Source organism: Parasteatoda tepidariorum, chromosome 1 (assembly GCF_043381705.1).
Source record: "Parasteatoda tepidariorum isolate YZ-2023 chromosome 1, CAS_Ptep_4.0, whole genome shotgun sequence".
NCBI classification, from domain to species: Eukaryota; Metazoa; Arthropoda; class Arachnida; order Araneae; family Theridiidae; genus Parasteatoda; species Parasteatoda tepidariorum.
This window is the reverse complement of record NC_092204.1, coordinates 58,456,169-58,472,330: the sequence shown is the minus strand read 5'-3', so window position 1 is coordinate 58,472,330 and position 16,162 is coordinate 58,456,169. Positions and strand designations below refer to the sequence as shown.

The 16,162-nt window shown below is 28.5% G+C and overlaps 1 protein-coding gene across 4 annotated transcripts in view; it reads right to left on the bottom strand.

Moving 5' to 3' along the window:
- Positions 1–5,682: 5,682 nt before the first annotated feature.
- Positions 5,683–16,162, bottom strand: part of LOC107449275 (innexin inx2) — a 36,470-nt gene continuing 25,990 nt past the window's right edge. For 3 of the 4 annotated variants that reach the window (XM_016064776.3, XM_016064782.4, XM_016064769.3), the window contains exon 2: positions 5,683–8,298. In XM_016064776.3, coding sequence (XP_015920262.2) covers positions 7,209–8,288 — 1,080 coding nt within the window. In that variant the 5' untranslated portion in view covers positions 8,289–8,298 and the 3' untranslated portion in view covers positions 5,683–7,208. Of the gene's footprint in view, positions 8,299–9,312; positions 9,337–16,162 lie in introns of those variants that run through there. The other variant, XM_071180767.1, reaches the window with a different exon arrangement.

The window sequence follows — 16,162 nt, the reverse complement described above, 5'->3', positions numbered from 1 at the left end:
TTTAGAGAACAAATAGTTTTTCTTTGATTGTAAAGGCTTCGTAATATTGTAAAATGTCTTGTAAAAATTGCATGAGCCAGATAAATATCTATGTATAAGAATTTTGATTTTTTTTATTGATTGATTTCATGTTTTATCAGTTTTATATTTGAAATTTCATTATTTGCAGGAGTACATAGAATTATTTCATTTTATTGCATAGATTTTCGAGATAAAAGAATTTTGATAGGGAAATTTTTTTAGATGCGTTTCTATTTGTAAAATTTTGTCTAATGTTAAATTTTTTTTTAAAAAAATGCTTTTTTTGTGTGGTTATTTCAGTAAAATAACAAAAAAAAATCTTTTTTTTTAAAACATTTTTATTAATTAAAAATTGTGGGTGCTGCTAGATTATCCTTTCACTCTTTAAAAAAGACATTCTATTGAAGAAAGTTTAAATTAACGCCACAATGTTTTGGATCGCTTGGTAAAGATTAATTTTTAAATTTACCACTTAAAGGAAAATTCAATACATTCCCGTCAAATTTCACTATTTTTTTTTTTTTTTTTTAGCGAATAAGAATAGTCCGTCAAATTAAAGTAATTTTGTAGAAGTAGAATTTTATTTGAGTACATTTTGCTTTATTAATAGTGATATTAATAATTATTGAACTAAAATTACGATTAGCTAAATAAAGTCTTTTCACGTTTTCTTCAGTCTTTTAAAGTTTTTTCAAGAAAAAAAAAAGAAAGACACTATAGTTATAAGAAATATAGTAACTATAGCGAAACCCCACCATGTCTTAATGATTAAATAAAATTGAGCTGTCAAAGAATATTCTCCGCTTCACTTCATCTGGGACGTAAAGGTGGCTTGTACGCAATGCTGACACTATAGATAATTGTGTAGTTTCAACCTCCATAGTCCACAAAGGGTCATCGCGGGAATGATTTACTTTTTAAGACTAGAAAATTTTTTATGAATGTTACTTTTTTTCTTTTAACTTAATTTATAAACACAGAAATCTAGGCCTGAGACTATGCAACGATATTTAACGAGGAAATTTTTAAAAGGATATTTATCTGTAAAGGTAAATTCTAATTGAATTCTTCTAATCATTTCTTATTTGAACCAGTACATTTAGACGAGTCTCATTCTAATTGTAGTTTCTATCGTCGGGAAAGCATTCTAAATGCTAATCACTACCAATATATTTATCCTCATGGTGAGTAATTTTACAGAAGCGTTCCTTATCATTAGTGTTTTTTTTCCTTCGTCATTAAGGAAATATTCGATGATAATGGCTGCGATTTGTTGAAGCCAAAGTGAAAACTCGAAATGATGGAGGGCAATGCGCCACAGTCTTGTCAGAAGAAATAATGACAGATCAAAAAACTGTTTTTTTTATAGATCATTAATGAAAAACACCACCATCATGATATGAGTTCAGTTAGAATGCACAAAACTTAGAAAATAAAACGGTAATTTTTGTAGTTAAGAAAATAACCTTTCACAAGGGCAAGGTGACTCAAAATCAAGCTATTTATTTTATTTTTACTTCGAACAATAAAACGGAATGAATTTTTAATGAAAATCGGTTGTGGTAAAAACAATTTCAGGTACCCTTTGGGGGAAAAAAAAATACTTGAATGCAAAATAATGCTAGAGTCATTTTGCAATCAAATAAATCCATTCCACTACTGAAACAACAAAACGAAAATGCACTTAGAATAAAATTTTGTTAGACGCACGAATATTATGCAGCACAAAAAATCTATAAAGATGAAATTCTGGGTAAAAATTTGTCAAAGTTTAATATATTAAAGTGAAATGAGGAGTTTAACGGAACAAAATCAAGGGATGTACTGTACCAATCACAATCAAAGCCGGGCTATACTGTACCAATCACAAACTTTGACACACTGTAACAAAACCAAACTGTGTAATCAACTTATCTTTTAAGATACGTCTATGCTTCGAGATTGAGTGAACCATATTAAGTCGAGGCAAACTTTTGAGGTTCATTATAATTAACTAAGTAACTTACAAATACATTTTTTGCTGGCAAAATATCACAACTTTGTTACTTGTTGAAAGCCTTTCCGGAAGAATTAAATTTTTCATTCTTTCAAAATTAGATGTTACATCAGATAGTTCAATTCACTTGGTTCATTTGTATTTAGTTTATGCATAAACTGAAAAAACTATTAGAGAAACATATTTCTTTTACAGTTGAATCTGACCGTTCTCTTTGTATTAAAAAGCTCGATAGAAAATACTATTAAATTATTAAAGAAATAACACCAAGAAACTGATGCGGTAAGATAGTACTTGATTAAAAGACTTCATTCGCTTCAAAAATATACAGAAAAAGCAGTTGACATGTTTCAAGTGCTCAAAAATAGGCACCCATTTTCAAGACTTGTCAGACATGAATAAGAAGAAACAAAGATAATTTGAATTACACAAAAATAAAGTTGTCAACGAGAAATGCAAGGTAAAGCTGAGAAACAGAACTAAAGAAACTTCTGTAGCTGAGTTAACTTTAAAAACTGCGATCTTTTCCCCTGACATTTCGCTTGATTAATTTAATAAAACTAATCGAAATATTACCTAAATAATGATTGGACATATATATAATTGCAGATTTCAAAAATTGTCACTAATTTAAATAAATTGCCAAAACTCTCGGAACTCCGAAGAGCATTTCACGGAACGCTAGGGTTCCGAGGAACACGTGTCGGGAACAGCTTTACAGTTATTTCATTAAGAGAAGTATTAGCGATTCTTGAATTGCATAAAAATTGTCTGCCGTAAGTGCAATCAAATCTATGTTCGGAAAAATATGCTATTATAAATTTGAACAAATGAATCTGCGATACTCCATTAATCCAAATAAATAGTAGAAAATATTGAATTATAGACGTTAATGTGCTTAGCTTACGCAATATATATATAATTTTTCAGGAAAATATATACTTACATCAAGTAAACACCACTACACAAAGAAAGTCATTATGAAGCAAATTATTTAGGTTAAACGTTATCTACGAAGAGCATTTATTTCATCATTTCTTTAGTTATCCAAATTAACCGTTTCTTACTCATAAAATTTTTTTTTGGTTTGCTTGAAATTAGAATTGCCTTAGATAATTTTTCACTGAGAGTAGTTTGAAGAAACTTTGTCTGTAACAGTTTCTTTTTAGAGTATTTCAGATATAAAACCTGCTAACTGCAATTCATGTAAGAAAATTACTTATAATAAACAAAGATTTTTAAGTATTTTCTCAGCTTCAATAATGAACATATTCTTGTTTTAGTTTGCATTAGCCTAATGTTTTAAATTGCTAACAATGACCCTTTGACGCAGATGGATTACTGGTGTTTTTATGTATTTTTTTCTCCGACACTCTAATTGCAAGCAAATTTTAACAAAACAGTCTATTAGTCACTAAAAAAAAATATCTGTCAGATTACCGGAATTGTATTTGTACTCCAACATAAAATTAAAAAAAATTTTTTTTTTCTATTTATATTCAAAAATTTATCAATAATTAATTTTGTAAATAAAAGAAATTTCAATCATGTTCATAACCGTTTCTCTTAAATTTAAATAACTGCAAATTGTTTGGAAGTGAGCGATGCTTGGAAGATTTTGCTTTTAACGCAGAAAGAGACACCGGCATTTCACAATCATACTTTATTAAAATGCTAAATATAATATTTTTCACTTATTTTGACCTAAATAAATACAAAACAATGAAAAAAAATTAAGTTCTGCGTCAAAGGGTTAAGCTAATGCAACCTTATTTTTTTCTAATTTTCGAAGCACAATTTGCAATAGTTACATCGATGTATATAGCAAATCAACAATTTGCAACTGGGATCCTCGATTACTTTCTCAGGATTCTTAATTTTTGTTTGTTTAAATATGTTTAAGTAATGCCAATTGCACTACTACTACATGATGTGAGGAATATTCTAACTCGACAATATTTCCGTTGGCCTTACAGAGCGACCTAATTAAAAAAAGCTCTTTCTGCACCATTAAAACATACTTTTCAAAAAAGCAGGTGCATAGAAAAACTTTCATTTCTCGTGAGAAACCTATTGAACTACAGAAATTCATAATTTTCATCTTCCAAGTGGAAATAGGAAAAACACATTTTTTTAAATAAAATTTCTCGACGTCACACCTTTCCCCCCCTAGAAACATATGCCGTGTACTTCCGCCTGATCTTGATCATGTGGCAGGGGTCTATCGGAAGTACTTTGTTGTAAGGTTGAACACCCCCTTCTCAACAGCTGGTTTATACAATAAAAACATCTTCCAGATGGAATATCCATGGAGTAGTACGAAAAATTGTAGCAGGTGTGACCCCATTGTAGTTTACTACCCTTGTCTTGCTCTTACTACGGTTTGTTTACATTGAGCAAGAGTGAAACGATTTCCGAGCGCAGTGTTGAAAACAAAATTCGAAGTAAACAAGCTAAAATATAGAGTACGGAGTTGTTGATAGAACTGACAAGCTCTTCAAAACTTCTACCAACTCATTATTTCATAATAGCGATTACAAAGTTTTATCTTAAGTAGGAAAAAATTTCCTATGTATAATGGAAGAGGTTTTAAAAAACACAGCAGAAACTGATGGAATTTTCTGGCTCTTCAATGAAAGTTTTTGTAACAAATATAAAATTTGTTAAAAAAAAATTGCGGGGAGCAAGTATATAAATAAGTTGTTTTTCAATGCTAATTAAAGGTTCTAAATCAATACAAACTTTTAAGTTAGCAGACGTAAATTTGAAAAAAAAAAAAAAAAAAAATCAAATAAAATTGTTCACAATTCATTATATGTAATTTCTTCACATTTACACTGAGTGCAAGGTAATTACAGATATAGAAATTCAATAAATATTATTCAATTTTAACCTTCTTTATTTAATAACTTGACAGAATAAACCCATGCTTGATTTCACTATATACTGCCGTACAATTGGAAAAAACTCAAGTGCTTCACGAATGAGTTGCAGGTACTTCTTTTTCCCCCCAATTGTGAGGCAGTATACATGTTAAATTCCTCCATCATGGTCTTTAATCCTAGGAATATTCACAACATTAATTAAAAATAAATTTAAAGCATTTCTTCAGGTTATTTTTATTACTGGAGAGGGTCAAATACCATTTTTAATTATCGATTCACTAAAAGCATTTTACAATTTTTTTAACGTTAAAAATTTTTTAAATTATAGATTATTTTGTTACCTTTCATTCCGAGATGATAAATCAGCCTGTCTCACTATAAGTTGCGATATCTAGCTTCTTTTAGAATAAAATTTAAACATTACGCAACTCGGTATTAAAAACCACACAAATGTTACAGAAGAATGTTTCTTTGGGAATTTACATCAACCTTTTCGTCAACTAAAATAAGTAAACAGGAAACCCTTTATGCTTCTATTGAACTCGTTCCAAAATGCCACGTTATCCTCTAAATTAATAATATTTGCAATTTATAAGAGATTTATTTTCTAATTGAGGGAAGCAGCGTTGCTCTTTTCAGCAAAAAATAAAAGCCTCCTTTTCACCTTGATAGGCTTACATGATAATTTTTATCAGATTATTATGTAAGCATATCAAGGTTAAAGGGAGCCATTTATTTTTAATTGAAATGTATCTTTAAACTGAAATAAGCAGAAAAATATTTATCCAAAAAATTCAAACTTTATTACTCAATTGTAATTATAAATACACAAGCTAAAATAGCTTGAGTCACTGTGGCACTCAAAAATAGACAAATGATATATAAAATAGAAAGATTTTTCAGTCTGCATATCATGATATCATTTTTTCCCACCCTAAGCAGATGACAGCCAGTTGGTCTCTCATTGCAATAGGCAAAAAAAAAAATAGCTTTTACACATAACATTATCACATATTCGATTTCAACTATTGCTTTTCTCAATATATTTACAGGAATGGACACATAAAATACACAATAAAATTGGAACCCTATAAAATGAAAATTGTAGCAAACATTGGACCCCTTTTTTTCATAACCAGCTGTCTTTCAAAAATATATGCAGAACAATAAATTCGCTGCAATTACATTTGATGAAGATGATAATGAATAAATGCATAGAATACGTGAAAGATGCCATCATATATAACAAGAAAAATATGTAAAGATAGGCACTTTTAAAAAACAGCACTTAAAAACACATGGCAGTAAACACTACAGAGTCAAGAATCACATTCCCATACGAGATAGATGTGTAACAAGTAGGAACAAGTATAAGAGTTAAAACATTTAAATTTCCATCTCCACTTTTCAAACACGAAAGAAATTACAAAATACACATTAAAAAAAATCAATCTAGAAAATATTAAATATGATGTTTAATTAATTAGAAAAAACGAAACACTTTTACACTTAATGAAAATAAACTGCCCAAATATGAATGATTTTTTTTTTCAATATAGGTAAATCGCAAAGATAAATTTAAGAAAAATAAAAGGAAAATAAAAAATTTCACTAGTGCCAAATCTGACAGAATTAACATGCAATCAGAAAAACGAAACTAAATATATTTCGATACGCGATAGAATCTTTATCATGTAGATTTTAATGTGAAGAAAATTAAGTTTATTACTTGACGGTTAAAGTTATTAATTAAAATAATTTGGCACCGATGAAATTTTATTTTAATGAATTGATTTAAATATAAAATAAATAAATGATCACATTAATCAGTCTAATTTTATTAATAAATACTAATAAATTCTATCTTCAATCAAGTATGTAGTACATACTTTTTGATTGCAATTTCTGCAGTAGACTGCACAGTCAAAATAAATAATTAAATTAATATCACACACCTTCATAAAAGGGCATACAGAGCATTATTGCACAATTATCTGCAATTAAAAAAAAAATAAATCTGTTTTTGAGGAAGGGAAATGTTGAAAAGTTTATAAATGGAATGAATTTAAAAATTCTTGTGTAAACATGATATAAAAATATTTGAGCTTTTTTTTTTTTTTTAGAATTATAAGTTACACAAATGTTGTTTTTCAATGATAAAGGCACTTAATGATTGTGGCAGCATTAAAACTGTATGAAAAGAGTTATATCAACACACATTTCAACTTAAATGTGAATGGACACAACTCTTAGTCATTAAAAATGTTTCATTATAAAAGTCTTTGCAAATTTTAATCTAAAACTCATTAAACATCTAAACCTTTTCCATCCAGTCTTCTTGCAAAGTCATTGATGACATCTCTGAAATTTAGTGGATCCAAATTTTTCGACAGCAAGTCGATGAGAAGCCAGTCACCCAGTTTGCACTTGTTGATGATCGTTTCAAGATAATCTGGATTGGCAAGACGCGCTCGGGAACGAGTAACCATCAAACGGGATCTCGGGTAAAAAACGATCAAAGCTCTGTAAAGTAAGACAATTCCGGACAGAATAGCAAGAATGATGAACCAGAACCACAGGAAGACGTAGATTTTTTCGTTGATTATGTTGATGGGTAGGATACACATGGCATCGTGACGTTGCACATCACCAGAAGAACCATATCTGTGAAAGGTACACTTGGTAAGACGAGGGAATACTTTAATCATGGGATCGTAGCGAACAGACCAATCCCAGCCAGTGAATTGGATTACCTTAGAGCCGTAAGTCGAGAATTCACCCCCAAGGAAGGAATCCATTAGAAAAATCTGCCCTACCACATTCACAAAGTTCATAACTTCAGCCAAGGCATAGCTCATGAAATAAACACTGTGATTGTTGAGATTGCTATACATGTACTCGATTAAAAGCTTTCGGTTGGTCGTTTTGGTCTCCTCTGGTAAAATAGGAGAATTCAGGCCCAAAATAAGATTTTTAACCCTACCGCCTTCCATAGCTTTCCAGAAGTATCTAGGCACATAGAACAAGATAGCTTGCAGAAACAGAACGAAACAAACCCACTGATAATAGGCATGGTAGACACGTTTTTCACCCGGAGTGTATTTATCTACTCCAGGATATGGCACTTCCTCACCCACTTTTTTGAACCACGAGTCCGGTAAACTAAAAGTCGTATGTATCCAACAAAAAGTATCTAGTAAGTCCGACGGTATGTCATCTTTTGATATGCAATCAATTGGGTCTCCAATATATTGCCTGCCTGTTACAAGAATACTAAAAGCAACAAGAATTACAGCAGTAGCTTTGTAATGCAAACGGAATACATTGTTGTCTATTGTTGTAGCATCTGTTTTAAAGAAGCTCTTCAAGCCAGAAAACAAATCCATGGTCTGTTACCTGAAAGATCAATTTTAGAAATCAGATATAGAAGATAATACTTAGATTAGGATACAGAAATAGAACAGCAGTATACGAGTATAAAACCAACAGTGTCCACACATAAATCATGACATGACACTCTAATCATTATATCGAAAGTTATTATGGCCGCTTAGATTTCTCATTATTTACACATTTTTTTAGGGGGCACATCCGAAAATTTCAAAAGTGAGATTAAACTCTAAAAAGAAAGGACTTTTTTAAGTTACTAGTCTGTTTTATGATCAGGTTCTCTAAGTATTTTTCATACATAGTTAGGAAGCTCCATCCAATGATCTCTGCTAACCAGCCATTGCTTCGCATTTATCATTGTTTTTCTCTTAGAAGTCGATATCCCTCCCGAAAAAAATAAACAATGCACATTTTGTTCTTTTAATAATTGCATGTAAAATCATTTAATTAGTATGTTAACTTCAACGCCTGGGGCGATTACCCGAATTTGAAAATTAATCAGCTGTACTTTAATGTCAAGACTTCGCATCTAGCAACATTTCGCATTTTTTCCCCAAATGTTTTTTTACAACATCAACTTAAGTATGAGCTTATAAAAGTAAAAAAAAGAGAGCATAAAATTTCAACTCTACAGCAGCATTTCTGAGTGTAGCAGAGTGGCCTGCATGGTATTTTTTCTGCAGGTTAAACAATTAACATTTCTCGAATTAATTATTGCATGTTACATCTTTTAATTTCGTGATACTCCCGCTTTCCATTTTTCGACACATCTTCTTAATTTCAAGCTTTTAATTCTTATAGTTTTTGAGCAGTTGAACACTCAAAACAGGGCGGTTCCTGCGATTTCTAATACATACAGAGATAAAAACTAAACAAACATTTGCTACTCATTCTCCTCACTTTAGACGAACTGCGTAACATAATAAAAAATTTGCTTTCGCTTAAGTCTGCTTTCACAATTTACATTTTATATTTTAAATCATTTATTTAAAGATTATCAAATGATAAATACTGAATTACAATGTGATAATCAATCTGATCAAAATCAATTTAAAAACTCATGAATAGAAAACCCACATCGTACACTATCTGTCAATGGAGGAAAACATAAATTAAACGCCATGAAAAGATATTTCAGCGACAACAAATAACCTATAAAAAATTTCATTTGTTCCAGGCTGTTGCGTTTTGTTCACTGTGCCAATAAGGTGGAGCACTTTATCACATTTGTTTGACGCGCAATAATTAGGAAGTAATTTGCGCTGACGGAAAAAAAATGATAATAAACGCTACTAAAAGATGACAACGGCAAATCAGAAGAACAAAAAAATACACCTGGGAAAAAGGGTGGAAATTAGATTACGAAAAAACTTGCTACTGAGCTTGTATTCAAGACTCAAGGTTGACGAAAAGATAGGTTCCTGTCACTGCTTTTAAAAAAGACATCTATTTCTATTATTTAGAAGACCTTAAACATGTATTAGGTGTGGGCGTTATAACTACTACAACAATAAGCCTAGAACTTGAAGATAAATTTTTTGCTTCTTTAGGTACGAAGAAAAACACTTAGAACATTTCGCAATGCTAACTTGTTGTTAGAGGGGAGCATAGTAATAATGTTAATGAAGTTACGAAATCAAACACAAAAATGTATTTTATTTCGTAGACATAACTTTAAAAAAAATAAATAAAAAAAATTAAAAAAAATAAAAATAAAATAAAAAACGACATTGTATTTATAATAAGTCCGAATTGTGAATATAATGTTATTTTTTGTACAAAAATATACCTCAATTATTTAAAATAAGATATTTTTTCTTTTTGGTTACAAAATTTTTGATAACTATGAATGAACTTCCGGTATCGTTAAAAAATAAGCAAACAACTCCACTAATTAAAACTAATCACAAATTAAATTAATTACCATTAGTCTTTTAAAGTACACAAAAATTTTATTTCGCCAATTAAAATTGCACAAAAAAGAATGTTGATTAATTAAATAACAAATTCAATCTAAACAATAAAATAATATATTACACCATAAAACAGAAATTATTAATAGCATATAAAATTTTTATTACATAAAATATAGTAGTTCTGCAGGGACGTAAATAACTATGCTGCAAACATAAATTGTTCTAAAGGAATTTCGATTGTTCAGCGACATAAGTTACAATTTCGAGCACTTTCTGCTTTAGGGCACAATCATACCTCAAAAGATAAATTAAGCTTTAAAAGAGAGCAGCCAGGCTAAATAGTAAGATTTTTAAGGGACGCGATATAATGAAGAAAAATAGAATTACCCCTATGAAAAATAATTGAAGCCTTTCAATTTTCTGAAAATATCTGAATATTATTAAATTTAAATTACAAATTACGATAATTTTTTTTTGTAAATATATAAACATAACATGATTGAAAATTATGCTCTTTTAAAATCTATGCATGGAAAACCATAACAAAACATCAGGCTACAACCCTAAGCTATTTACAAATCCTTTCCCCTCGCTTCGAAAGCACAGAGGTCTCATATAAACTATTCAAATGTACAATTAGGTACCGCAATGAGCCGCAGGTTGAGCACACCTTTTCCATTTTCTATGAATAAAATTCACTTCTTTTATAAGTAAATTAATAAAAATAAATACGTAACATTAATTAGTTGCAGATAGGAAATGCACAAGAAACGGAAATGATTAACTTTAATTAAATGATTTAAACTTTATTTTGGGATATAATTACTTATTATTTCATTCAATAAAATAATTAGCATACAAAAAAAACCGTAGGAAAAAAAACGATATTTTTTATATTATTTTAATCTCTATTCATACGAAAAAAAAAAAAAAACTTAAACCTGAAATTCTTGAATGTAAATGTAACAAAGCGTGAAATTAAAATGAACAATAGATTAAAAGAAACAGTAAGTCTAAAATAATTTTCCAAGACTTTCGATTCCGGCAAATTTTCAGAAAAGACGCAAATATAAAACTGCATATTAGGTCAAGAGTAAAATTAATGATAGTTTCTTTTTTTCTTCACAGAAATGAAATGAAGTGGAACGTACACAATTTTCTTTTTTAACTCATTTGAGTAAGAAATCCCATAATGTGATATAAAATCCAACGTTAAGGAATTCTAAGTGAATAAATAAATACACCATTGTTGCAACGATAAAAAAAACTTTCATTTAAAATTATGTAATTGCATTCAATATTTTGATCAATGCAACCTTGGTGTTTAGTAAACATTACTAATTTCTCTTTAAAAGCTTTCAGATTGTTTTCTTTGCTTTACTATTAATTTTTTTTTAAAGATTCTGTCCAATTCTAAGTTTGATTTAAAGCTTACAGTTTTAAAGCTTACTGTATTTTTATCATTTAGACAAATATAAAAATAGATACAAAATTCTTGGTAATTATCTTATGAAAAATATTCTTGGGAATACTCTTCAGGAAGAATATTCTTTCAGTAAATATGTATAAAATTAATGGCATTTTACTTGTGAATAACCAACTCAAAAATTTTAAATAATTAGAGAACAAGCGTAATTATTAACAGTTAACAATTTTTATCGCATCATTTGTAAATTATTAAAACATTTCAACTATGGTTAAGAATAAAATAAGATTATATTTAAAATGAACCGAGAAATATTTCTTGAGACTTGTTTTCATAACATTGAAGTAATAAAAATGATCAATTAATAAATTTGAATACATTTAAAAAAAAATCAATATATTTCATTCGAGATGATAGGATAAAATAGCTATAGTGCAATAAATTAAATAGAACATTCTCTGAAAATTGACCTCAAAACATTCAAAATTATTATTTAAAATTAAACGAATGCCCTTGTTAGATATCATTTTTTATTTTTGAATTTTAAATGTTAAATTTTAAAATCAAAGGTATTTATTTATTTAAATCCGTTTTTCAGATCAAAGAGGAAAGAAGGCTTTTATACTTAATTTTTTATTATTATATTAATATAATTTTTATTATTATAATTTTTTTAGTATATATATATAGTATTATATTTATATTATTTTTATTATTATAATTTATATCCATAAGTAAAAAGAATATTCTCGATTACTCGTCAAATATCAGCCTCATGTACGCCTCAGATATGTAGTCAAAAATTATTTTTTCCCAATATTTCGGCAATTATTTTTCAAAAAATAATTTACTGATAGCACACACAACTTTTATAATTCAATTAAAAAAAAAAAAAAAAAAAACTAAGCCCAATTTATTAAATTGTTACTTAAAATTATTGAGTTCTCTCACAGCGTAAAAGGGCTCCCTTTCTAACTCAACATGGATAATGGAACTAAAATAAAGAAGTAAGGATCTTAGACAGGGTTAAATAGCAAAAATGCATTTTTTTCTTCCAAGCTTATGGTTTGGTGTAAATGTCATTTTTTAAGTTAAGAGAAACGTTAACACACAAATCTGATCTTTTAACAGAACATCCTCACATACAAAAATTAAAATTCTGACCGCTGTTTCGGATTGTCGTTATAATCTATGATACAACACATTTCCGAAAATTCAAGTGAAAAAAATTATATAAATGAAATTTAGTGTAATACACATGTCGTTCGATAAATGCAGTAATGATTCTTTGATTTAAAATTACAGTAAAATAAAATAGGGCTCTTGAAATAAGATCCTCTTTTTTAAGGGTCCGTTTTGATGATAAACCAAATTTCTCCCACACAAACCCCTAAAAAAATTTAGCTACCGAATTAAATTTATATTTAAAAGATGTTGAATCTTTTACTATAAATTTAAAAGTGTTGTTGTTATCAATTAATTCTTCTTGATCTGGCATCAGTCAAATTCATGAGTCTGTGAATCCCAAAAAGATCAAGCACCAAAATAGGAATAAGTTTTGCAAGGAATAAGTTTTTAAGTTCTAGATTTATGCAAGTAAGAATATAATCGGGAGAAGCTGGATTGATCATGCACTTGCACATGTAGGGAAGACACTGTTTCTAGACTCGAAGGTCTAACATTTCAAATGTCCGCTAATGTGTAAATTAAAAAAATCTTTTCAAAAGGAAAAAATATATAACTAAATTTTTATGATCTAAATTTCAGTACGTAAATTTTAATCAGTTCTTATTAGTACGACTACAAAATGTTTTTTATCCCAATACAACGATATAATATAGATTACAGAATACAATTTAATGTTTATTTAAACTACTTCCAGAAAATCTTTCATAATAAATTACTTATTTTCATGTTAAAGACAATTTCTCAGAAAAATCTTTTTGTTAAAAACAAAATCTTCACTAGAGAGAGAAAAAACGAATTTGTCTCACTTAAACATTATCTCACTTTCAACATATTTATTATTTAATCTAATAAACGGCATCACTTTTTTAGACCACTTTAAAGCAAAGATTAAGGCATCGTATTACAAGTTTTACACCCTACAAGGCTGAAAAAATTCTATTCCCATTAAAGTAAACAAGAATGGATACATAATTCGGTGCCACGTGACTGCGACCTTGTCAGGGGCATATCAAAACTAATATCGGATGTTACGAAATCAACAGGCTGCGGAATCTATCAACTAAGTTGAAAGGTCCTGTTTATGTTCTAGATCTAGGGGGACTAGCAATGTTAAAACTTATGACAACGTTGCTCCTTATTAGAAAATATCTCATTAATCTTTAGCACATTAACTGTAAGTGTTGTATCAGTTTTAACCGATTCAACTGATGCAATACAAATCAAATTTATAGCACATAATAAACAGACATGTGACCCAGCCAGAATGATAAATACTGAAAAGGCGTAAAAATACCAATTTGTCAGCACATTTGGATACATTCATGCTTAATTATACAAAAAAGATACCGCAAATACCAGGGTTGGCAGGATTTTACCGCAGGTGGAAAAAACCATGGTAAATTGGCAAAGACCTATATTTTCCAAGATGAGAGGACAAAAACACATTTCTGGTACAAAATTATTCTTAAAATTGAAATATATACTATAAATATAAATAATTACAAAAAAATTAACAAAATTATTATTCCATAATTAAATCATAATTTAATAATATATCATTTTAGTAGTTTAAAACATTATTGATTGTAAAATTTGCGAATATTCTCTTTTTTCCAGTGAAATGAACTTATTTTAAATTAATATAACTATAATTTAAAGCATAAAATATTTATCAACATGTGTAATTAATTATAATTATTGTACAAATAATAATTTTTTATAATAAATAATAATATTATACAAATAATAATATTTATTTATTTGTAAAAAAACATTTATTTTAGGATTCTAAAATGAAAAGAGATCACAAACTTTCAATCTTTTAAAAATTATTACCATTATATTAATTATTAATATGTTAAAAATAATTTTTTCATGTAATGTATCAAAATTATTATTCCTTATGATTGATTTAAATTTGTTTCAAGTATTTTGTAATAATATTTAATCAGTAATTTAGATAATTTGGTTTTTGCCGGTTTATACCAGTTTTTGCCACTGTCCTGGCAAAAACTCCAACCCTGGCAAATACTGAATTCAGTAAAAATACACTGAAAATTACATGTTTGTGTTAGAGCTTAGATCTGTTTAAAACTGAGTAAACGCACTCGTTTTATTTTTTTTTTGGCGTAATTTTATGTTGAATTTCAGAAACAATTACTAATGACAAGTCTGCTGTGGTCTTTCAGTTTTGACTGTGAAGTAATTAAATTCGGATAATTCTAATTTTGGAAAATAATCGTTCTAATGCTGAAGGACTGACACTAGTTCATTAGATTAACATCAATTTGTAAATCTAATTCACATGCAGGTTCAATAATTTTTTTTTTGGTTTTATGGAGCTGATCCAGGCATTCCTGGACGAGGGGGAAATGAAACGACATATTTTATAACAACGCATTTAAATTTTTTTTTTTTATTGCTGTTCATTAGACACCAGGTAGCTAAATTCTGTTCCGTTTGAAAATGTAACCAGCAGAGCTACTTATCAATTGTAAGCTTTATGTTTTAGCTGCAACTGGTTTATATTCTACAATTTTTTTTTACATTTTTTTCATACATAAATTTTTATGATATAAGCATATTTTATTAATGATTCTCGTCAATAAAAAAAAAATGTTAAATTCTTTTTTAATGCACAATTCTTTTCACAACTTATTAAGTTGCATTTTCATTGCAAACAATTATATTAATAAAATTAAGCATAAAACTATCATTAACCATTTGACCCTTTCATACAAGTTTTACACGATTTGCATTACTTTTGATTGCAAAAAATTACCCTAAAAGTTAATAATAATTGTGATTAGTGATGAAAGTAAACTTATACATAATTATTCATTTAAATTATGCAAAGAAGGCTAAGGTATCCGCCCTTTTTATAAAATAGAAAGCCCCTTTTTAAACTTGCTGTCCTTTTTTTTTAAAGTATAGTGCCCTTTTTTTAGTCCAGATTGAACCCTGGTTAAAAGTAATTTTAAAACGCACAATTTTTTCCGTAAGGTATGAAAAGCATATCACTATATATTTTGAGTTTGGACTAGAGCTTTAAAAAGCCAAAACATAACAACTGAAATGAAATCCTGTAATAATAGAAATAATGCCGCGTAAAAGAAAAATCAACGCAAACGGCAAAAAATTCAAAATTGAGATTTTTATATATTTGGTATTTCTGTTGGATCCATTTATTGAAAATTATTCTTCTTTTCTTCTTTCCAAAATTAAATTCTGTTTTATCAGTCATTTTATTTTATAACTGTTGTTTAACAGCCGACCCAATTTTTGGGTGTACGACTGCTAATGTTCAAGGCAGTAGTAGCCTTGTAATTATGAACCCAAT